At 37.6% G+C, this 23,662-nt stretch overlaps 1 protein-coding gene across 4 annotated transcripts in view; it reads right to left on the reverse strand.

Moving 5' to 3' along the window:
• Positions 1-565: 565 nt before the first annotated feature.
• Positions 566-23,662, reverse strand: part of LOC124306077 (zinc finger protein interacting with ribonucleoprotein K-like) — a 139,979-nt gene continuing 116,882 nt past the window's right edge. For 2 of the 4 annotated variants that reach the window (XM_046766225.1, XM_046766223.1), the window contains 3 exons: positions 13,571-13,763; positions 9,121-9,354; positions 567-1,367 (listed from right to left, as the gene is read on the reverse strand). In XM_046766225.1, the coding sequence (XP_046622181.1) occupies positions 1,119-1,367; positions 9,121-9,354; positions 13,571-13,763 (676 nt within the window). In that variant the 3' untranslated portion in view covers positions 567-1,118. Of the gene's footprint in view, positions 1,368-9,120; positions 9,365-13,570; positions 13,764-23,662 lie in introns of those variants that run through there. The other 2 variants (XM_046766224.1, XM_046766226.1) reach the window with 2 other exon arrangements.

Below are 23,662 nucleotides of genomic sequence, written 5' to 3' on the forward strand. Positions count from 1 at the left end.
ATTCGTTTTTTCCACTTGCGAAAAACTATAGAAATATAAATATTACATCAACATTTAATAGAAATGTTACAAAAACATTACAAATGTCAGTTTTCTGTGCGCACATTCTGATGATTTGATAATGTTGAAAAAAATTAGACTAAATCAATTACAGCAATGGGAAACATTACAGTTGTAATATTTCTAAAATGTTTTTGCCACATGAAGGAGCTATGTGTACACACGAAAATGTATAATTCTGTATCCGTATACATTTGCCGTAAATGTAACTGTTGAATGAAACTTCAACTTTAACTCACATACGAAACCATGAGGTGATTCTGATTATCATACATTTAAAAATATCGACACGTTAAATAAAATGTAGAATACACATACGGTCTACTTACGAAACAGAATGACATTTGAACTGACATTCCGTAATTTACGTTCGAGTTGGAAAGGATTTGTCATTGCACAATAAACGAAAATTTATACATACTTTTTTTTGCATATTACATCCGCTAAATAAAATAAAAACGGACGAGCAAAAATTCAATGTTTATTTTCTTTATTTTTTCTTCCGAATATTGTTCTACAAACATTCTTACGGAATTAAAGCCTTAATATATATTAATTAATAACTACTGGTCAGAAAAATTGACTTACTTTCCACAGCACAAATACGACCAAATCATTTTCAATCATCTTTAGAATCTGTTTGTAGAATGTCCGAAATAAAGTGTTTGTAAACTAAATAAAATATAAAATTTCATAAAAATTCAATGTAATGGACAAATTCTTCAAACGGATTCCTCATCAGTATAAAAAAAGGTCTGTAATAATTACTCAGTCTGATCAGCATAAGCTGTTTTAGATCAGCGTATAGTTAGAACGCCACTCTCAATCAGTATTACGAAAACCAAGATGTCACAAACGAGAATGTTGTTATAATGTATTAATTTTCATATCCAATGTCAATTACAAAGGGGAAGTACGGCGTCATGTGCTAGTAAAATTCCAATGTGATAATATTTCAAATTGAATCATATCTGAAGTATTCTTCGAATTCAGCTTATTACGCATTATTTTGCACCCGCAATTTTTTTTTCATTACAGTAAGCCCTAATTACCAACTTTTACCTGTTTTGGGTAAGGTTACTATCACTTGTATTGGATATATTGTAAAAATTGTATGGCAAATTTGGTGGTAAGAAGTTTGGCAGTGCGGAAGGAACAGCGTTGTAGAAGGATGAACTTCTCTCTCTGGGCACAGTTTCTTGCGTAGTTACTGGTACTTGTGTTTGAAGGTTTTGTATTCCTGTTGTTGGAATCGTTTGCAGGATAATTGGTTGCGCCATCGATGTACAGGAAACGGCTTGTCTCACCTAAACATAAATAATAAATAACATGATCGAGAAATTTCAAAAGCTGTGTTGTTGAGACGCTTCTGGTTTTATTCCTTTATTGCAGGTATTTGGCATCGATTATCGGACTTGAAGAGTATGGGGATAACTCAGGTTTAAGGGCTTTTGTATGCATCACTGTGGTGCTAGCGAGTACTAATGTTACGATTATACTGTTTTCAACGTGGATAGGATCAGTGTTGTACGTTCCTAAATAATTTTATCTGAAATAATTATCTTAGATCAATTCATTTCATGTTTTGTCTTATAGAGATGATGTAAGTGTATTTGTCATTTTCATCGGGATAAATCTGATTTTCATCCTCAACTTTTTTTGCGGTTTACAAATAAGATGAACTGTTTACTGAAACATAGGTAACGCCATTCGTTGTCAAAACTCTGACGCAATTTTCTGGTCACCAATAATTAATAGCTACGTCTTACCTTTTCGCAATGTACATGATCGAAAAAAAAAATATTCGAGCTAAATCATATATTTTTGCAGGGGATGAAAAAGATATTTTATATATTTGTTTCACGTGTCTTTTTTTGCCTGCGTTCTGTACGTAAAGTAATCGTTTTTGCGACAGGACACAGAAAGAGCATTGGAGTGCGTAAGAGTGCACTTTTACGTTTTTACGTGCTTTGTACCCAACCATAAAGAAAAACTTGTAAATCAAACTTTTGTTACAGAAAGTATCGTATGCACGATGGAGGCAGTCTTCGCGTTGCGTATTTACAATATGAGCTGTAGGCGAACGCTTACGCGTAAAAATACCTACTTTGCCCTCTTGGTGCACAATCTACTGATTTTTGTACGAATTCTATTTTAATTGATCCAAGCAAAACTGTCTCTGTTTGAAAAAACATAATCTCTTTAGTTGATCCCACTAAATTTTTCATTGCCTCAACGACAAATTGTTTGTAGCAGTAACATACTTTTTTTGTCACCCGCATGGCAGTAGTTTATTGAATTAATAATTTTTTTCTCAATTTGTTGAGTATCCCCTGTTTTTGTCATTGTCTTTTTGCTCATCTATGTGAAAATGATGATAACCTTATTTTTTATGAAGATAATTGCATGAGGAATCATCTTTTATCTTGAGTAAATGAAATTGTACATATGAGAATAATCTCAGATTTATCTAGATAAATAACACTCGTGGTAATATTCATCATCATGTACAATACTCAGCAGGATATCTATTATGTTCATGGCCTTAATTTGAAATCCATCCGTAATTGTTACATAATATTGATTACTTACGTGCATACAGGGAATATTTCTTGAAGTGGACCACTCGCACTCGGGCGTGAGGGGAAATCCTACAGCGGTTAGCGTTGGGCACGCTCAGAGTCATCTCGACTGGTTCGAGTGGCCTATCTCATCAAATATTCCCTGCATACTTCCGGTGATGTAAAAATATGGAGAAGATTTGGCGAAACATTTCCATAATGTTCATAAAAAAGGCCTATGAGTCATTTTTTAATTCTACATAACTTTTGTACCTTGGGATTCTCAAGTTGTCTCAAGCTTTCAGGAAGATTGTCTACATTAGGAATAGTATAAAAGTGCACTTAAGCGTTCCTCCAGATGACCCCACCACTTCTGTCGTGCAATTCAAAGTTTGAAAAATTCAAATTATGGGTTGCTATTTTTTTTTTTTGTGTTGGTATTTGGGAAACAAATTTTTTTCAACATATACTTTCCAGTAAAAAATCCTTGCTTTTTTCAATAAAAATATTACCGAATTCAAAAAATTTAATTAAAGCATGAAAAAGGCGTATGTTTTAAAAACACCGTTTTTGAGGTAGTTATCTACATTTGTTTCAAAACAAACATTTCTGTAGTTTCTTTTTATACGGAAATCGATTCTAAAGAGTGTGCCCTCGATTCGCTCCATTAGTCTCAAGACTTTTGCAAAACCGAATCACTATTCGTACGAGAAAAAATGTGTTAAATGTGTGAGTGATAGGTTCATGTGATGTTATATGAGTAATGAAATCAAAATTGTAATTTCTACTTATTTAATGGTTAAGTGCGTTTTAATACTTTTTCTGATGTAGACAATCGGTCTTGAAAGTTTAAACCAAATCGGGCCCAAGGAACAAGTGATACAGAATTTAAAAGATGACCCTTATTTTACCGACAGATTCAGCAAATCTTCTGTTTTCTCCTGAGGAATGAAATCTCATCGAAATTTAAGAAGTGATGAGCCTGAAGATATCTGCATCAAACAAATTAAAACCTTTGTCCACGCATAAAACATTTGCAGTTCATCGTATGAAGTCTGACGCCCTGACTTTCGATATTTCTCAAGTGATCCAGGTCACCCTTGGATCGCATCGTTACATTTATATGTAAACTGAAAATCATTCGCACCAGTGACATGTAAATAAAACACAATATATAGGATAAATAATGATTAATGTTAATAGTTTTTAGAGTAATAATTTCACCGTTGTAATGGCTGCAAAAAAACATATGTCTGGTAACCGCACGCGACAGAAGTAAAACATTTCGACATAATAAACAGTGATACGCAACATACATACGTCTAATACACACACGGATATTGATTCTAAAACTGCTTATTTTTTCGGACGCAGGACTTATTGGCGCGGCTGTTTTGGCGCGGCTGTTTTGGCGCGCCTACTTCCGCGAGGGGACGATTTGGTGTGACGACATTTGGCGTAGGGATGATTCGGTGCGGTGACGTTTCGGCACGGTCACGTTTTGGCGCGGGGATGATTGAATAAGGTCGGCCTCCGTACGACAGGAGCGTAACCGAAACCACAACACGCCATTCCTTGCGACAATGCGGAAGGTGACTGTCGCAGCCTAACGGTTAGAATAAGGTCGGCCTCCATATGAGAGGGGCATATCCGAAAACACACACACCATCCTGTGCAAAAAAACGCGAAAGGTGACTGGCGATGCCCAAATGTTAGAATAAGTTCGAAAAACCACCGGGCTGAAACGTCCCCATGTCGAAATGTCTCCGTGCCGAAACGTCCTTGAGCCAAAACGCCTTGTCTCGAAACGTCTCCGCGTCAATATGGTTGCACCAAAATGTCCTGCGCCGAAACCTAAGTGCATCTTATTTTTCTCCCTAGTCAATTATGTTGGCAATGGAGAATTTCAGCTCATAGCGCGGCGTCGCCGCTAACCGCTCGGAAGTCGGCTCAGAAACAGGCTCAAAAGTTTCGTTTTGGTGTAAAAAAATGACTGTGTAAAAATGAGCCCTTAATATTAATATTAAAATAGTCCTCATCGCATTTTTTTTAATTCCCATAAAAATAACATGGGAAAAATTATTTTCGCTTCTTCTGATCTTTATACCTTTTAAACGACCGATCGAATAAAAAAGCGCTATTCTGATCTTTGTATAGAATTGAACGTTCTACAAAAAAGGTCTGAAAACATTTTTTGATTAGTCCACTCGTTCAAAAGTGATTCAAGATCAAAGTTCAATTTATTAAAACTTTGATCTAATCTTGTATACTACACCAAAACTGTTGGTTTCGTTGTCAAAATGAGGATCAAATTTTTTGACATGAATTTTGAAAACATGAATTGGACTTCTGATAAATGTTGAGGAATGATTTTTTTTTTTGATAAATCAAATAAATATAATGCTTTTAAAGAATTTCTTCGCAGAATTTTTCGATTTTTTTTTCACTGAAAAGAAGATAAATCTCACTCAATATTCGATCTTATGGATTTTATTTGCCCACGAATAACTTTGAAATAAAATTCAGTACAAAATATGGTGAATGAGCAGATTTTTGAATGATTTGAAACTTGCCGGTTAAACAGAAAGATTAGGGAAATAAAATAAAATTTTGAAAAAATTAAGGAATTTTTTTTTCACCATTTAGAACTGATTTAACAGGCTCTATCGTATATTTTTTCTTTTTAATTTCATATAAGAAATAATCTAGTACGTATATATTCGGGTGGTTTACGAAAGAAAAATACATTTTTTTCACTCTTACCCCCTGAAATGCTGGTGTTTAATAGAAAAAAAATCCTCCCAAAAGATGAGCTCTCTAGCTCAGGTTTTAAAGATCATCCATCTGTTTTTTACTTCCCATTCATTTAACATGGGAAAATTTAACTTTTCGCTGAAAGTTAATATATTCATAAACTATTCGGTATATTTTGAATTCATTCACAAATCCTTGAAGCTGATCCATGAAGCTTTCCAAATCTTTATAACAAAGCATAATTATCATCATTAGAACACTACCGATTTTCGTTTCTTCTTTTTCGGTGAGAATCGGTAGTTTTCAGATGACTATAATGTGTGTTCTAGTGATCATAACTATACTTTGTTATATAGATTTGGAAAGCTTGAAGAATCAGCTTCAAGGATCTATGCATGAATTTAAAAATTGTTGAAAGTTTACGACTATTTCTTTTGGCGAACATTGAAATCTTATAGGGTTAAAGGAACAGGAAATAAAAATGAAATGCGTGACCTTTTAGATTTGAGTTAGGGCCTCATCTTTTGGGAAGATTTTTTTTCTATCAAACAGTAACATCGCAGGGGATTAGAACGGAAAAAAAATTTCTTGTACCACCCTAACATGTATGTCGGGGACGGATGAGAGGGTGAGTTCCAAGACAAGGGAGAGGCCATCGTTCAATAGCAAAATATTATATTGACACAGGTTAGCACCCAACAATTCAGATTACCAAAAATTATTACACTGCAATGGTGTCAGTAATCTCACACAAGACCCGAGCGACGTACAGGGAGAGAACGTACCCACAAGCTACAACGGTTCCAGCTCCTGGACGAGACACCTCTCTGCCCCAGATCTCAAATTTAACTAATATCAAAATTGGACTGTTTTCACTGCGGCCACGTTCGAGCGAGGCCTCTGATATCGGGTACCACCGTCTCGCATCCCCCGCTAGGCCGCCTATTAACAAAAGGTGTAGATTTCTAATTGTATACGGTAAACTTAGCTTGGGTGAATACAGCTCAGAATACTGTATTCAAATCGTCACGCGCCGACAATTATGTACTGTAACGTGGCGTTTCAGAACGCCGTGACGCGTCACAAAGGCGCACAATTGATGAAACTCCTGGAAAACGTATCCCTGGCAGGGTACTACAAGCGAACTCGGTAAAAAATAGATAGTAAACTACTACTAATTCTTTTTTTGTCAACTCTGTGTTTCACGCTTCGGCGCAAACAAACAAGGTACCAGGACAGCAACAATTCCGACCACCGAGAGCCCAATATCAACCCTGATGACTACGAATTATTCTCCCAATCACCTCATCTACCGACTACCTGGTGTGCAAATCCTGCTGTGCCTCGGAAAGCAGCTGGGTCAACATCTACTGTTTACTTGAACCTCTCGTACCACTTCAACTGCCAGCGTATAAGGATGTGCAAGGAGTACACACAAACCTTCTCCACAGCAGAGGGACAGTTTCTCTCGAAGAAGCTAACCGCCCGTTTTCCCAGATGCCGTGGATGCGGCGTACAGGTTCGCGCGAGGAGTGTATTTACAACTTCCCGGCCCGTAGACTTCTTAGTCCAGGGAGGATAGGAAATAAATCGGAAATTTTTGGAGACAGCAGATATCGAGATGCGGCTTTCTGCATTGTGTTCAGGAAGGTCCTAGGAAAAAAGTCTATATCGTCTGGTGGGGCCATTTTTCGAAAAATGCATTTTGCAACTGCATAATTACTTGCAATATTATGAGAACGACTGGAAACTCGGAAAAATCGCTCGGAAATCGTTACTCGGGGGTTTTTGGGGATGCTGAATTCAATTCTGGCGTTATAATTATTCGGGGGCGTTTGGGGGTGGCTCTGCGGGGGCGCCCGGGGGGTGATTGGGGGGAAAATTGCAGCGTCCATGAAAACAAACGAAAATCGTTACTCGGGGGTTTTTTGGGATGCTAAATTCAATATTAATAGAAACTCCTACGATTTATCATTTGAATAAAGTGTTATTTTCATAATTTGTGATTTTAGCCGTAGAGCAGCCGGAAGCAATTTATTTATAATATGTGAAATATGATTCAAGATTAAATTAAAATGTTTATAATTTATACCCCCCGATAATTCTAATGCCAGAGTTGAATTCGGCATCCCCAAAACCCCCGAGTAACGATTTTCGTTTGTTTTCATGGACGCTGCAATTTTTCCCCCAATCACCCCCCGGGTGCCCCCGCAGAGCCAACCCCGAATGCCCCCAGATAATTCTAACGCCAAAATTGAATTCAGCATCCCGAAAAACCGCCGAGTAACGATTCCCGAGCGATTTTTCCTAGTTTCCAGTCGTTCTCATAATATTGCAAGTAATTATGCAATTGCAAAATGCATATTTCGAAAAATAGCCCCACCAGACGATATAGACTTGTTTCCTGAGACCTTCCTGAACACAATTCAGAAAACCGCATCTCGACATCTGCTGTCTCCAAAAATTTATTTATTCCGGCTGATTTTAATCTAAATGCCCTGGACTATCTCGACCGGCCGCCAGACCAATTCTTAAATATTACCGTTCGAGTAAGTATACAGAGAGCTCGATGCCGCGTTCTTGTTAGCAAGGACCACAGTTATATCATGGGCGTTATGCCGTCGCGGCGGTACCATAATCAGTTGCTCACTGGCCATTGCGCAGAACAATTACGTTAAGTTATTACGTAATTTAAGCGTCAATAGTTACATATATTTATTATCTAAAGCCATATATTTCATATACTGAAGTAATTTTCTCCGTGATCTCGGACGCTTTGTATAAAATGTATGCTATTTTCTTATGCAGAAAATGGTACAAATGTACAATTTAGGCGTCTGTGAGGAGCACCGAACGTTGCATTGCTGCCTTTACGCTTTTGCAGTCGAATGAGTTATACGATTTATTTCTCAATTAATTATTACCAATTATATACTATTTTTCAAACATAAGAACTTGAAAATATACGAAAACCTCTTACAAACACTTTTTTCTACGTTATTAATGACTTTTTTTATATTTTCATATTCTTTATTTCTCCCATTCTGCTAATAGTTATTTTTTCCTGTTAATCTGATGTATCCTCTCCAAAATCACTTTTCAAATTTAGAAATCGGATATTTAAAAAAAAAAGATATGAGATTTTGTTCGAAATATGACGTGTTTGCCGTTTTTATAGCACTTTATGGTAGTTAATTCAGTAGTTTCACCAACTGAACTTGAATGAAATTAGATTTTCTTTTTACCATTCGTTCCCTTATTAAAAAATAAAAAGATTTATGTTATTTCGAGTCCCATTGCTGCTTTTGCAACCCCACTCATGAGTTAGAGGGTAGAAAAAAAGATACATGTATTAGAGAGTTAATATTGTTGCAAATGATATTTGTTTTACACAATTGCATATTTGTTATATTATATATATGTATATTTTTTCATTTATGTACAGTTTGACTGATTCTCGAGTTTCTCTGAAAATTTTGTTTTTTATTATGAGATTGTTTAGACATTAGAATCATTCGCAAAAAGTTTGCTTGCTCTGAATGTGAAACTTCAAGAATTCATAACTCTGAATGTTTGCATGTCTTATTGAAATAAAACAATACGTGTCAATTATTTCTATATTCAACATTTGAAAATAAATATTTAAGGTGATTTTATTTTTCGGTTGTAAATATGATATGGAAATATTTCACAAAGTGAACGCCTTGTTTTGCCAACACTCTTTTTAATTTAGCCATGTTATTACCTGCATAGAAGTTGGTGTTCCATGTTGTACTATGGTCATGGCATCTTCCGGAGAATTATTCTGATGCTGCTGCTGCTGGATTTGCTGCTGTGGTTGTTGAAGATGCTTCGTATGTGACGTATTTATACCATGCCTTCGTTTCATGTGTTTATTGTAATTCGGCCAGTTCGTAAAATGATGTTGACATTCCAAGCAACTGTACGGACGTTCACCCGTGTGTTGCCGCCTGTGGGTCTGCAAAAACCTATATTAACTCATACCGAATCACACACAATTTTCAAGTCAAGAAAATTATGCTATAAGGTTTATAACAGGGTGGGCTGTTAGCTACTAAAACAACTTTCAGTTAATTTTTTTCATAATTTCAATTAATACAAATTAAAACACTGTATCCAAATTAATAAGCTTTACCCGTTAACTGGTACGAATTTTTTCAGTTTTTACGCTAATACTAGTAGCCACATACAACCGAGCTAATACACCAAAATTAGTACCCGGGGTTTAATTGGGCCCCTGATTTCATTTCAGAACTTATTTCTGGAATTTGCCACTCCTTGAGGGTGAAAGTAGAGTCGAGGTAAATTTTTAGTTTCAGTATGAATTTTGTTTTTATGTTCAAAGTCGGTGTACCTGTAGGGGTTCTTGGGGTCTCCGAATCCATTGCGTTAGTTATTATGTAAATCTGCCACCCCCTGAAGATGAAAAATGATCCCTAACATATCAAGAGACTAGTCATTAAGTTATTTCACTTTTTGTTTTATATTGGCATCAGGCTGGCATTGGTGAGAAGCCGGCTAGCTGGTTAGTTGGCCAGATTCAGTTTTGATTTTAGTTATACAGGGTGTCTCATTTTAATCTATCCAGTCAAATATCTCGAAAACCAAAAGCGTGAGTGAAAAATGTTCTAGACAAAAGTTGTAGGTTCGAAGCGGGAAAAAAGATGAGTATCAGATTTTCCGTAAGTGAACTCGCCAAGGCCAGATGAAAGTCAATTTGGTTTTTTTAAATGAAACAACATATTTTTTTCGTCGGTATCTAAAAGGGTATCAAATTCTGCATCGAAAAGTACTACATACTTACCACCTAAAGTCAACTCATGATGACATACGAGCCCTGACTCATGAGTTTTGCATGTTAGGCAGGATTCGCAGAGGCGTGCATCTGACAGATTTTTGGATTTTTTAAGTTCTGCATTTCAAAGTTTTATTGTTTCAAGATTTTTTTATTTTAAATATTTTTAAAAGTTTGTTTGTTCATTTTATCAGAAACTTTAACAAAAAAACGTTGTTCGCAAACCGTACTTGCAATATCAAATTACCGAATTATTAACGCGGGTCGCGCTATCCCGAGTGCTATACGATCCACAGTCAAACAATGTCAAATGGGAGTTCAACGGTGCATTGAAGTACGCGGAAATGTTTTCGAAAGTTTATTGAAGTGATTTATAACCGCATGTTATTTGTTATCGTACATATAGTTTACGAATAAAGTTTTTTTTTTAAGTTTTCGATAAAATAAACAACCACCCTTCTTAAAATAGCTGAAATAAGAAAATTTTGATTTAATAAAATTGTTACGTCCTGCAGACCTCATTTTCCTTTCCCAGAGTCTTATAGTCACTTTACGCCCTATATCCTCGCTTTATCTTCGCCGATTCAGCAGGTTCATTTCTAACTGTTGAAAATTAACCTTAAAAGCCCAGGTTGGACGGACATGGCAATAGAGCGCGCCACCAACAAAGGGAACTTTTGTAAAACGTTTCCGCTCTAGAGATATTTTTTTTTTTTGGGGGGGGTTTTGTACTTCCACCCAAGTCAACGCTATTCAGTTAAGAGATTTTTGTCTGTGTGTTAATAAAATAAATACTCTTTTGTCATCCTTGAACCTTTACTCGAACCCACCGATCCTGCTTTGTATTAGTGAATAAAACAACACTAACTCGCAACTAGCAGTCTTCTACATTCCTTTAAACTCGCCACTTCGATCCTAATTTTCGCACGAGTCACTCATAATTATACCTCTCAAAAACTAATCCAAGCCCTTCCCCTAGACCGACTCCTATACCGTGTCCATGAGGAAAGTGCGCACCTTATGCGCGTAAGTCAAGTCATTCGAATTTTATTGGCTGACAGTTACTGTCTGATTGAGCAGCCGACGCAATTCCAATCGCAACTGCCAGAAAATGTCCCTAGGAGCCCACCACTACATTTGGGCTCCGACTATTTTCTGAATCTCTCATCTTTTTTCCCGTTTTGAATCGTACAACTTTTGACTGAAACATTTTTTACTCACACAAAAATTTAAAATATTGCCGTTGCCATTTTGAATCCCTCACATTGAATTTTGCAATTCTGCTTTCAAATCTGAACTCAGCGACCCCCAAAACAGTGGTGTACCAATTTTGGTACAAAGCCATGGAGAAATATTAGAGTTATTCAAAAAGTGCATGTGGGACGGTCTCCACCAACTCGGCCACTTTTTTTTTATCCTCTCGGATCTGTTCCATAATTGGTTATATAGTAGTACTGCTTAAAGGTACTCTCTGTGAATTTTTTCAGCTTTTTTAATTTACTCGTTTCGGCAATGTTTTTTTTGACACTCTTATATTATGGAAGATTAAAGTCGAACAAAGCAAACTTGAATACAAAAAAGTTTTGTTTTCACATGAACTATTCAATGCAATATATGTTATATTTTTGACGGCATCATAAAGGCTATTTTCACCGAAAGATTATGGAAATTATTTTTTTTGTTTCAATGCGCCACTTTTGATTTCGCTGTAAATTTTGCAGGGTATTTGGCAGTGTATTAGCAACATATGGAAAAATTGGCATCGTGGAACTCGAAATTCTGACCGAGTAGTACAAAATTTTTAACTACGAATGGTGAACTAAGGTACATCTGAATTCCTGTTTACCATGAACTATTTAATCCTATTATTGGCAAGAATGTGATGTGAATGAATTAATGAGACCGCCCCATATATGATCCATTAACAGTTTAGGCACTTTTTTTCGCGAGTATATATGATCTATTTCCAATCACCTGGTTAAAGTTAAAAATCGAACGTTGAAAATGACAGAAACTCCCTCTTTCCTGATCTTAATTTGATTACGCGTCGTTTTTATTTTAAATTTGCGATAGAAGTGCGTAGCTTCACATGTCTATTACTGTATATTCAAAGGGCAAATTTACGTACCTACCCAAAAATTGCATTTCGTTTTTCGAGTATGTTGAAAATAGGGCATTCCATATGAAATGATATGTCTAAGCCCATCATCCTCAATTTTACCTACTATTTGTAATATTATTCTACACAGAATATTTTTGGTCAATTCTATGATATGAGCTTTTCAGTAACTTCAGACGGTTGAAAAGTTTTGAACTTGTGGCAACAGATAAGTTATATTTTGAAAGGTCTTTACATTTTTGTAACTACATGAAATGAAGAAAGCGTGTGGCCTGATTCTTAGGTAGAATAATGGAGATAAGAGTGGACTAAATTTTGACAATGCTCAGTATTTGAACATGTAAATGTTACTAGAAATGCCCCATTATGCAGTCTTTGCACATAGCATGCATTTGAATTGTATTGAATCACTTTCTGTGCAATAATGTTAAGGACAACCAGCTGACCTATTTTGAAAAAATCAATTTCTTAACGTCACGAAACATCAGAAATAACTTTTTTATGGTGCAACTCTAGAATGACTTTGGAGAAATTGGCTTTTCAAGTTATGAGTATGTTTTGTTTTTTATGCTTTATCAAATTTCAGACAATCCTAAAGTTGCGAAATAATGGTGTTACCTAAACGTGCATGGTTACAGTAACGTTACTAACTTCAACTTCACTAATTTTTAATATTCTTCTTTAATTGATGGTATTTTGCAAGTGACAAGATGGAAAAAACTTTTGCGCGAGGGGCTATTCACTCGGGCAAATTGTGAACACAATACTTCAAAAATACAGTGATACTATCAGGAAATTAAATGGTCTCAATGTTCCTTAAAATCCCGGAGAATCTATTAAGATACTTGAAACAGTTCGAAAGTATTGTAAGTCACTTGAAGTCACACGTTTAGGTTGTAGAAATCGCGTGGTTTAAGTTGAAACTCTTGCGCTAAACGCCTAATTGGTTGAATTCATCAAGATTGATTTTACATCATTTCTAGTGATTTCTACTGAAAATCGGTGGAAATTACTTCGTACGATAAAAATCAAAGTAGATGAGTCGAAATAAATATTATGAAGTTCAAGTGGATGACCCCTCGGTATCCAATAATTTCTTTTCAAATTACAGTATAATGTATTTTTAGTCAAGTTTCTGCAACATTAAAAAAATTATTTATAGTTAACTGTGAACTTGGCCAAGTGTATTGTTCAATAAAATATTAACTTATGAGAAAACTGAAATCTTGATTCCTTTGTTGTTGAGAATTTACAACTTACAGTCAATATTCCTTTAAATCGAAAACATTTGCCGCAAAACTCGCAGGTAAACGGCATTGCACCTGTGTGAATCCTGTGATGCTCTCTTAGTGTTCCTTTTTCTCTAAATGTTCGACCACAAACTGCGCACTGATGGGGTTTTGCTCCAGTGTGTACAGTTTCGTGTTTCTTCAATTGTAGAGGGGTCTTAAACCTGCATGGTAATAAAATTTTTCATTGTTAAGAAAAGGTAATAGTCAGTCTTCAACGAATATTATCAAGGCTTACGAATCACTCATGTGAAAATGTCGCGCTCGGCACTGTTGTACATACAATGCTGAGCAAAAATATTCAATGCTTTTCTGTTTCATGCAAGAATAATGCCAGAAAATGTATTCCTGCATGAATGGTTAAGTACCACGAAAATGTCTCATTGTTCATTTTCAAATATGTTTATTCATGTATTGCTAGTTACAGGTATATGCTGTGTTCGAAACTCTAAGATTTCTAATACACTGGTCATTACGTAGAATATTTTTATTTCTGAGATTCGCTCAATCATGATGAATTTCTTTGCGGTTTACCATTATTGACTGACTGTGAGGTTCGTTGGAGGTTATTCTAACCCAGGTTGGGATGATGGTGGAGTATCATTTTCAGTGAATTTAGGGGGTTTGCTAGCGTGCGGGGAAGGGGGGGCATGTTTTTCCGCGAAATTGGGCTGAAATTCTTGTATATTGTCGTTGGGTACCGAGTTCAGGTATGGGCCTGCCGAATGGCAGGCAATTATGGTTATCATTCAGTATTAGCTAGAGATCCTCCGTTGGGAATTGCAGCAGCGTTTTCCAATGCTTTTTTGTATGTCACCACTAGTTTTTTGAGGCTGTTTTCGTAGTACAGTGATAGCAAGCTTAAGATCCTATAATCGAGGAATGATAGGATGCATGCTCTAATGATGCGATAGTAGATATAAAGGTCGATGTTGTTCTGTTTTTCGATGATACTCTGAGGGCAGATGATGATGTAATTGATGATGTTGAGCCTCTTTGCTGATAGCGGGTGTTGAAATCTCCCTCTCTTGCTCCCTACCGTCGATCGCGCTCACGCATGGCTGGCCAGTACTGCGTTCCCAAAACTATCTTCTCGGCGCTCGACGCGCGCCGGGCCTAGAGCTGGGACCACGGAGCCAGCTCTCCCGCCTCGCCACGTCTCGCTTCCGCTCTCTCGCATACTGTAACCTGTTGCTATCGCATCACGCTTTAACAAAATCTGCTAATATCTCTCTAATCTCTCGCAATATCGTGCTGATATCTTACTAATAATTTACATTATGTAATTAATTGCTTGATTCTGTTTATAGTTTCGAAATATCTCACTTCTCTGTGCTTCAGTGGTCAGATTATCGCACCGCATGTGCTTAACCTTAACCTTAACCTGCAATCCAGCATGCTTTGCTTAATCTCGCTTGCTTATCAAATTAAATTAAACATAAACTGTGATAAAATAATTTGAGTAGTTATAAATAAACAGAGGTTGTTCTATTCAGCTAAAATTAAGCTACCCTAATTTCCAGCATTTTAATTTATCTTTTTTCTGCTACATCAGCCCTTATCATTTTACAGCGGGTATACTCTCATGGTTCGAGTCAGTTTTATTCCAAGGTATTTTAAGGTGTTTTTTATTGGTACGAATGTATCTTTTTTCGTTGCCAGGTCCATAAATTTAAAGTATCGTTGTTCTCGGATGTGATATTTTCTTCCAAAAGGTACCACTTGCGTTTTTCCTTCGTTGCGTTTCATTGCCCATTTATGATAGTATTCAGTGAAGTTCTATGTTGTGCGCATCGCTTTTGACCTAGCTTGGTTTGGAAAAATTCCTGTTTTGTTTACACACGTTGTCAGCGTATTGCGAGATCATGGCTACTTTTTTTGGCACGTCGGATACATATAAGTTGAATACGATCGGTCTCAGGAGCGATCCCTGTGGCAGGGCGTGTGGTTACATTTTTAAGTCGCTTATCTTGTTTAGAAATTTGTCTTGGAATTTGCGGTTAGATAAGTACAACTCAAGTATTTTATGATGCTTATATAGGTTAATATCGTTTTGTTTCAGTTTGTATGTAAGCGCTCTTTGATTAATCTTCTGTTTTGTTTTATCAAGAAGATAGTTTCTTTTGTCACCGTTTACGTTTTGATTTGACGTTATGTTCTCACCAGCATGATTGTCACAGATTATTAGAACATCACCTATTGTTTTTGTATTCCCTACTTTTTCTTATAACAGCTCTTGTGGTAAGCCGCTTCACATAGTACACACCAGCCCCCTGACACTCACCAATGCTCGTATACTAAAAAATTGTACGCGTCTTGTCCCCGTTTTTTAGTTCCTCTACGTGGCGCTAGTAGACTTCTGACACGCTCGCTGCCTTCGCTGACCGCGCGCAAGCTCGTCAGGTAACTACTAGCGCCACTAGTGGTGGAAATTGGCGGCAGAATCGAGGGACATTTTGCGAACCACTTTTAGCAGCGTGTGTCAGGGGGCTGGTATACACACTAAACCGACCACGGGTTATTTTTGAAGACAAGACAAAAATTAATCCCGAGGTTGAGCCTCTTCAATACCGTTATTAGCCAATATCCATTTTTAGCCATCTCATATACAATGCCCATCTTTTATTGCAATTTGATGTGCAGTCTCATAGTTATAACTTTACTACGGACATTCACTAGGTATCCGTATTTATCAATTAATCGAAGCTGTATGTGATCTATGGTTCTGATGGTGATCGGAAGGTAAATGATTTGCGCTGGCAATTCACAATCTTATATCCCGGTGAAACAATCGGGAAAAATTCGTGAATAGTGTGCACTTTGCGCTCATTATGTAGGCATAGGTTGTCATGCTACATTCGACTCACAACACCTTAAGAATAGCTACAGGCATATCTGATTGGTGAGTTTTTCTAGCGGCCAATATACGTGGTGTGAATCTGGAATTTGATCTATGGAATTAACCGGTTCAAAATTTACGATGTGGCTACATTTGATTTTGCTGCACAACGTGTTATTGTTGTGCTTGATGCAGATTACAATGTTAGTATTTTTAACACGGTTAGAACGTACTTTTCAATATCCTCAATTTCGTAGCTACTGGTAGATATGGTGACTAGTTTATCTGCTATATTTTATTTTGACTGACATCAACGGAATTGAAGGTTAACAATTCTACGAAACTAAGAGCATAATTTTTACCAGCAGTAAGTTCGATCGAAGGGAAATATTGCGCCTCAAGAATCGAAGACGTTGTCAATACGTTTATGTAAAAGAATCATGTATGACTGCAAGTGTTATACTGACCTTATTAAATTACGTATCATGTTTATTAGACCTGTCCTTAGGGGGTGACATCGGTGAAAAAAAAAGTCCCGTATTTTTGGATCAATTTCTTTGAAATTTGGACCAGTTATTTACAATCCTAAAACTAGAATCTGATCCGAAATTCAGCTCAATAGATCAAGTAATTCCAAAGTTATGTATTTTTTTAAGATTTTTTCGAAACATCCCTTGCGCATTAGGTTTCATCGTAGAAGGTTGAAATTTTTTGTGGATACACTTGATACCATGGACTAAAATTTGTAGCAGAGAATTTTTGATTAGAGATTTCTAAGTCATTGAAACTATTACTTTAACTATTTGAATTTTTTTTGACGTGATAACGTCTTATAAATCGATGAACACCGGCTGCATGCACGAAAAAGTGTCACGTTCCGCCTGAGCCTGAGCGTGCAAGCGAGAGCGCGGAACAAGCGATAGAGAGACACGATCGGCCCAAGTGTCGGCTTGTACACATTTCTCTCTTCTCGCATGACGTCAGAGCTAGCAATTCAAATAGTTCTGCTACTTGAACACCGCCACGCGAGCTTCTTCGAGAACTTACGTGTTTTGTTTTTATTTCTAAAATTTAATAAGATTTAATTCATTTCCTTCATAATTTTCAGTCGGATTTCATTTTGCTCACCTCAATTAACTATTTTTTTCAAAACAGTGGTATAATATAAGTAAAAAAATATTTGAATTAACGAGTGTAAATAAATGTTAATTCACCGAAAAATTATAATCTTCAATTGACTCCTTCTTTGTATTATACAAAACAATGATAATTCAGTGATAATAATTCAATTCAATTAAGAAAAGTATGCAATATTTCATCAATGTTTCTTTATTACGTTATTACGTAAAACTATCGTCCGTAAAACGAATTTACAGACAACCAATTTTTTTTTTGCTACAATTTTTAGTATATTATAGGCTAGGACATGAGTTATATTCACCGAAGCTAAAATTCCCTGCAACGATTTCAAGATAATATGCCTATGAATATATCTGCCAAAGGGAAAAATGATTGAATGAAATCTAATGCGCAAGGAATTTTTTGATTACGTGAAAACATAGTTCTGAGATAAACGCAATTGAATAAATTCAGTTTCATGACCTTCTAAGAAGCAAATATGAAGTATGCAAAGAATGAGATATTTACCGTAGAGCTAAGACACTTTGACTTAGTTGACTTTATCATTGATATGGACCACATAAAATTAGGTCAAAAGGAAAAAAATTGATTATTCAATAATTTTTTTTATCTTTAATTTCATTTATTTGAATCGAGTTTAAAATTCATTTCAGAATGTAAGTAATATCAACGAAGGTTGAGTCCCATAGAAGCGTACGGCCTGCAGGCTATTCGAAGCAAGAAAAGTTAGGGTGCTCGGACGAGCTATCCCCCCGACAGCTAGGTGTCGCTAGTGGCGCCTTTGCTTGTGTGGCTCACGTACAGCGCTCTATAATAATGTGTACAGTGCCGATGTGTTGGCTCCAACCGGCGAGTTGGGGTGATCGTTCTAACTCTCTACTGTCGACCGATGGTAGAGCCATCTTACGGATTTACGAGTCCCGGAAAGTTTTGCTTCAAGCGGCCCATAAGCCGTACGCTTCTATGTAACTCGATCTTCGTTGGTAATATATTGATAAATCATGTGTCACTCGTCAGTGCCTATCGTTGTTTTGATTGTTCTCTTCAATTGCATTCTTCGGTGCCAGTTTGTACCCAATCGGTTTCTGCGCGTCTGTTCTGAGGTCAACCCTCTTCTTACTCCGCTTCTTCCTCCAGAATCATTCAATTTTCAATGAACTCACTTCGGAACATAAAGGCAGAGAAAAATCCAATTGTTTTATTGTGGAATAATTATTAGGGCTAGACAAATACTTCAATAACATATTGAGTAAATGAAAATGATCAACCAATATTTATCTAGCCCACACTTGAGTCTAATATACAATAATATACCTGAATTTAACTTTGGAGCTGACTGCTTGCAAATCAGTCGTGTGAAGAAATCGTTAGAATTCTCCAGCACCATACGTTGTTCCTTCGGCTTCTGTTTCAGACTTCTCCGCAGCGGTTTTCTTAATTTTCACTGTTTGGCTGGCTTTCTTGCACTCCGTTGTTGCGTTCCATTCAATCTTATGCTTTCATCTGGCATCTCGTTGCTAACTCATCTTTTTTGCATTATCTGCCACCTTTTCAGACCTCACTGATATCTTTGCCTTTTGAGCATGGAGCGCTCTCATGTTGAACTCAGCAACTGCGGTTGCTACTGTAGTTTTTACTGCACTCTGATTTATGACCATCCTGCCACACTGCAAAATCAGGCGACGAAGCATCCAGTTGGGCTGCGACAACGACGCACATCTGGCAGTATTTTGAGGGTACCTAGCAATCGATGGCCAGTCCAATAAGGATGTCGATGACTATTCTTACTCCATATAACGATGTAAGGCATCGTTTGTGCCATGTATCGTTGTAAGATACTGCGACGTCAAATACTACTCCACTCTCCAATGCGGGATCTATTACTTCATGCGCTCTTCCAACAGTTTTTCTAGCTTTCTCGAAAACTCCCCCTTCTAACTTTTCAGTCTCTGCAATCACCTGGTCCACATGACTATTGAAACTACTGACACTCATGCCTTTTCATACCCATTACGATACAGAATTTTTCCATACTTGACTGCCCTAGTCCAATGCTGATCATTCCATCAAATACTCGCCTATTTATTTTGAAGGGTGGCCTTGTCGAACTGTCATTGGGACGTGGATTCGTGTAATTTCCACCGATTTCATAACCGCAGCTGTAGCATTTGACGACGAGTGAGTGCTGATTCGAGTTATTTTGAGAAGCAGATCTCTTCAAAATTTACGTCGGAGTAGTTCAAACCACAAGAAAAATTTGTCACAGTTCGTCAAATCTATCGTTCGAAAAATAGCTTGGCAAACACATTCGCGGGGAATAACAGCTAACCCATAGAAATTTTCATACCAAAATGCTTAGAGTATATATCACAATAACTGGTACGATAGTTATCCGCAATGTTACCGACCGATGATGTGGCGCACAGACAGCCTGTTAACTTCGCGCTCCTTTATTTTCGAAAAAATAGTGGAAAGAATCGACAGACTTCCGCGAAAATTGGTACTCAAACGTTTTTTGGATCGCTGATCACGAATCCAGTTAGATTTTGAAAATTTTTTAAATTGGACCCATTATGACAGTCTAAAGTTCAACGTTTTTTTTATCGGGAAAAAAAACACGTAAAAAAAATATTTCAGCAATGTCAAATTTTTCCCAGGTGGGGGACGGTTCGAAGAACGTTTTTCCGTAAAAAACCGAAAATTGATTTTTCGGTCATTGTTGACGAAAATTTCACCGAAGTTTCCCCTTAAGAAGGGGAAATCGAATTTTGACGGTCTCACCCCCCAGATTGGTTCGAGATAATTCAAAAAGAATTGTGAATTTTTTTTCCATCCATATTTACCAACCCCTAGGAAAGCCTTACTTTTCCCCACAAGAAAAGCATTGATTTTTCAAGATTTTTAATCAAAATTGCATACCAAGTCCAAAAAGAACTGTAACAATTTTTCTAAAACAGCAAAATGAAGGTAAATCTGTCCCCTTTAAAATGCCGCTTTGCAAATTCGGTTATCTCGATTTTTAACTCCGCTATCTAGCTTTTAGTGCGGCAAGAAATTCCGTCTAGTGAATTCAAGCTACCGATTTTTTTTTCTAAAATACTATGTAAAAAATTGAAAAATCGTTATTCCATGGTGTGAGAGGGCTTGAAACGTTCGCAATTTGACAAAGATAACCTTAAGATTTGATTTTTCCAAATACAAAATGGCGTAATTATTTTCAGGAGGTGAGAAAATATTGATTATTTTCGTTTCTGCTGGATTTTATGATACCGCATATTTTTTTCTTGAAACTACATTCAAAAACAAAACAGTTTTGTTCTTGATGTTTTTTTGAAATATCCATTTTTTCTATTAGAAACTTAGCCTTGAATATGAAATTTTTCGAATTGACCGAGAGCGATTCTGTCCAAACGAAGGCGGCAATTGAAAAATCCCTTCAGGAGTACATTTCCAAACTCAAAACCTTGTAGAAAAAAAATATGTCTTAAATTTCCGACCCTATTGGTTTGCTTTGGTTGTTTCTTTGTAAAATGCCCCGTATATACTAGGGGGGCGAAGCCGCAATTCGCGCGCCAACCCCCATTTTTAGGTTTTGTCGGAATGGGGAGGGAAGGAAGTAAAGGGTCAAATGCTTGTATATACATATATAGGGTTATTTAACTCTATAGGTATGAGGGTATGTATTGTAACGTGGCATTTTTGATGCTCGTTACAAGGGGCTCCTTGAACCCTGGGCGGAACCAAAATTTAGGGATTTCCGAAATTGAGTCGCGAAGTCTTTGCAAAAGAGCGCCGACTAGAGTCACGCATCCGCAACTACGAGAGGGGACACGTTAGCGAATAGCGTAAGATATTTCATGTTTTTTTTGTTTTTTTATATTTCGAGTTACACCGGCATCAGGCAGAAGTCGGCACTGAATTCGAGGAAATTGCGGAGTGGCGGACTAGCGACAATTGCGAAGGAAGGATGTCGAGGCTGCGGAGGGGAAGCCGACGAAGATCCCCGCATCGCGGGAATCTAAGGTGGACGCGATTCCCGCTGGCGGCCGGCGCGCCGCAGCCTCTTCCCCTTCACCCCGCCAACAATTGACTAGCGAACTTGCGACGGACCGACTAGCGACGAGGGAGCACCACGCTCGCCACCAAGACTTCATGGAGCTGCGCGGAGGACAAGATTGCGATTTAGCATTAAGTTCTGCGCGGCGATGCTATTAAAGGTGCGCGTCGAGTTGCGCAATCGACGAAATCGATGACGGATCGATTACTGCGTATTCTTGTGGGTATGACGTCACGTATGGGACGGTGTATTGAGATCCGTGTTGCGGCAGGTCGTAGGTTTTTGAGACCACTCTAGTTCTGGCGGTTGTGATAAGTAGTCGCGTTTTGGGGAGTTTTGCGAAGTAATGGAATCGCCCAAAAATCGCGAGGGGAATGGAAAGGGGGTTGCAAGGATGTAGAAGGTAAGCGCTGCTTCTATCCCTGCGATTGAATTTCGAGCATAATTACGAAAAGGCTTGCCGAGTAATGGATAGTCGTTATGGATTTGCGTTGTAGAAAAGTACTCGAAATGCTTTTGCTGATTTTTTTGCTTGATGACCGTAGCTTGAGTACGCGTGTTAGAGTAGAGTAAATTTTGAGTTCTTGAGAAAATTGAGTAGAGTCACGGGTTTTAATTGAGTCTCTCTCGTTTTTGAAATTCAGTATAGCCGAATTCCGCTGTACCGAGTCCAGCCGCGTTATCGGGTTTTTCAGTGTCACCTCTCGAGTAGGTCGGGAAGTGCCGAATTGGAGTGCTCGGATTAGCGAATAACGTTTTGGAGGATTTTGAGAAGGTTTGATTTCGGATGCGTTGCGATAGCGTATAGTTTAGGTTACGTTTAGTTGCGCTTGCGCTTAGTTCCGTACCCGTTTAGTTAAGATAATGTTAATTGAGTTGTGTTACCTTGAGATTGTGTTTAGTTGAAGTTACATTGAGTGGTGCTTGCGCTTAGTTAAGTTGCCGTTTATTTAAGATAGTTTTTAGTCGAGTTGAGGTGATGTATAGTCGAAACTGCCGTTGCGTTGAGCAGCGGTTGAGACGAGAAGTTCGAGTATTGAGTTTTGGTTGCGTCTGAAATATAGTGGCGTTGCGGATTTGTTTAGTTGAAATAAGCTTTAGGTTAAGTTATGTTGTCACGTTTACATTTAGGGCAGCTCGCGGTAGCGTCGAAGCTCTGAGTCGGGTGAAATCTCGGGTGAGATTGAGGACGCCGTCTGTTCGGTAGCCCGACGGCGCACCGTCGAGAAAGTAGTTTTAGTTTGGTTTTGAGCAATTATCGCTGTGGAGAAGAAACGGCGAATTTGCAAATTGAGAATAGCGTATGGCGATTTTGTGATGGTTGCGTGACATTTTAGTTAGGGAGCCGCGAGCTCAGTAGAGAAAGAAATAGAGTAGGTTACGTGTAATTTCCTGTTTAATTTTAGAATCGCGACGAGCGACTTTTGGATTATTTTTTTTTGTTTTTGTATCACCGCTATTGTGAAATATAAGATTTTATTTTACTTCTTTTGTTAAGTAGCGTGTGTATTTCGAGTGTCTCTTTCTCTCCAAAAATTACCCCTCCCCTTTCCGCGGTACTGAGCTATCGAGCATATGCCCGAGGTATAGCGCATTAATGATTTCGAGGCGTGTTGATCACGCCAGGCGCCCAACAAAACGTCGCGATATTGTTTTAGATCCAGGGTACACCGTAGACGCCAAATTATTGTGCACGCGGTAAGTTCTCGGTCATTTTCTCCGAGTGACCGAGGAGCGGGAAAAATCCATGTCACAGTATTTCGAATGAAGGGTCGAATCTGCGTAGGTTAAGGGTATATTTCGAGTGAAGGGTTCAATCCCTGATTCTAAGATAGATGTATATTGTATATATGTAGGGTAAAGGGTTAAATCTGTAAGGGTATGAGAGCATATATATCAGGTAAAGGGTCAAATCTGTGAAGGATTTGGGCCACACAAATTCGATCGAGGTTCCGGTATAAAAAAAATTAATTTGCGTGGCTTCATTTTTTTTACCCTAGAACCTCGATCCATGCCACTCTGGCGAT

The sequence above is a fragment of the Neodiprion virginianus genome, chromosome 5, assembly GCF_021901495.1.
Source record: "Neodiprion virginianus isolate iyNeoVirg1 chromosome 5, iyNeoVirg1.1, whole genome shotgun sequence".
NCBI classification, from domain to species: Eukaryota; Metazoa; Arthropoda; class Insecta; order Hymenoptera; family Diprionidae; genus Neodiprion; species Neodiprion virginianus.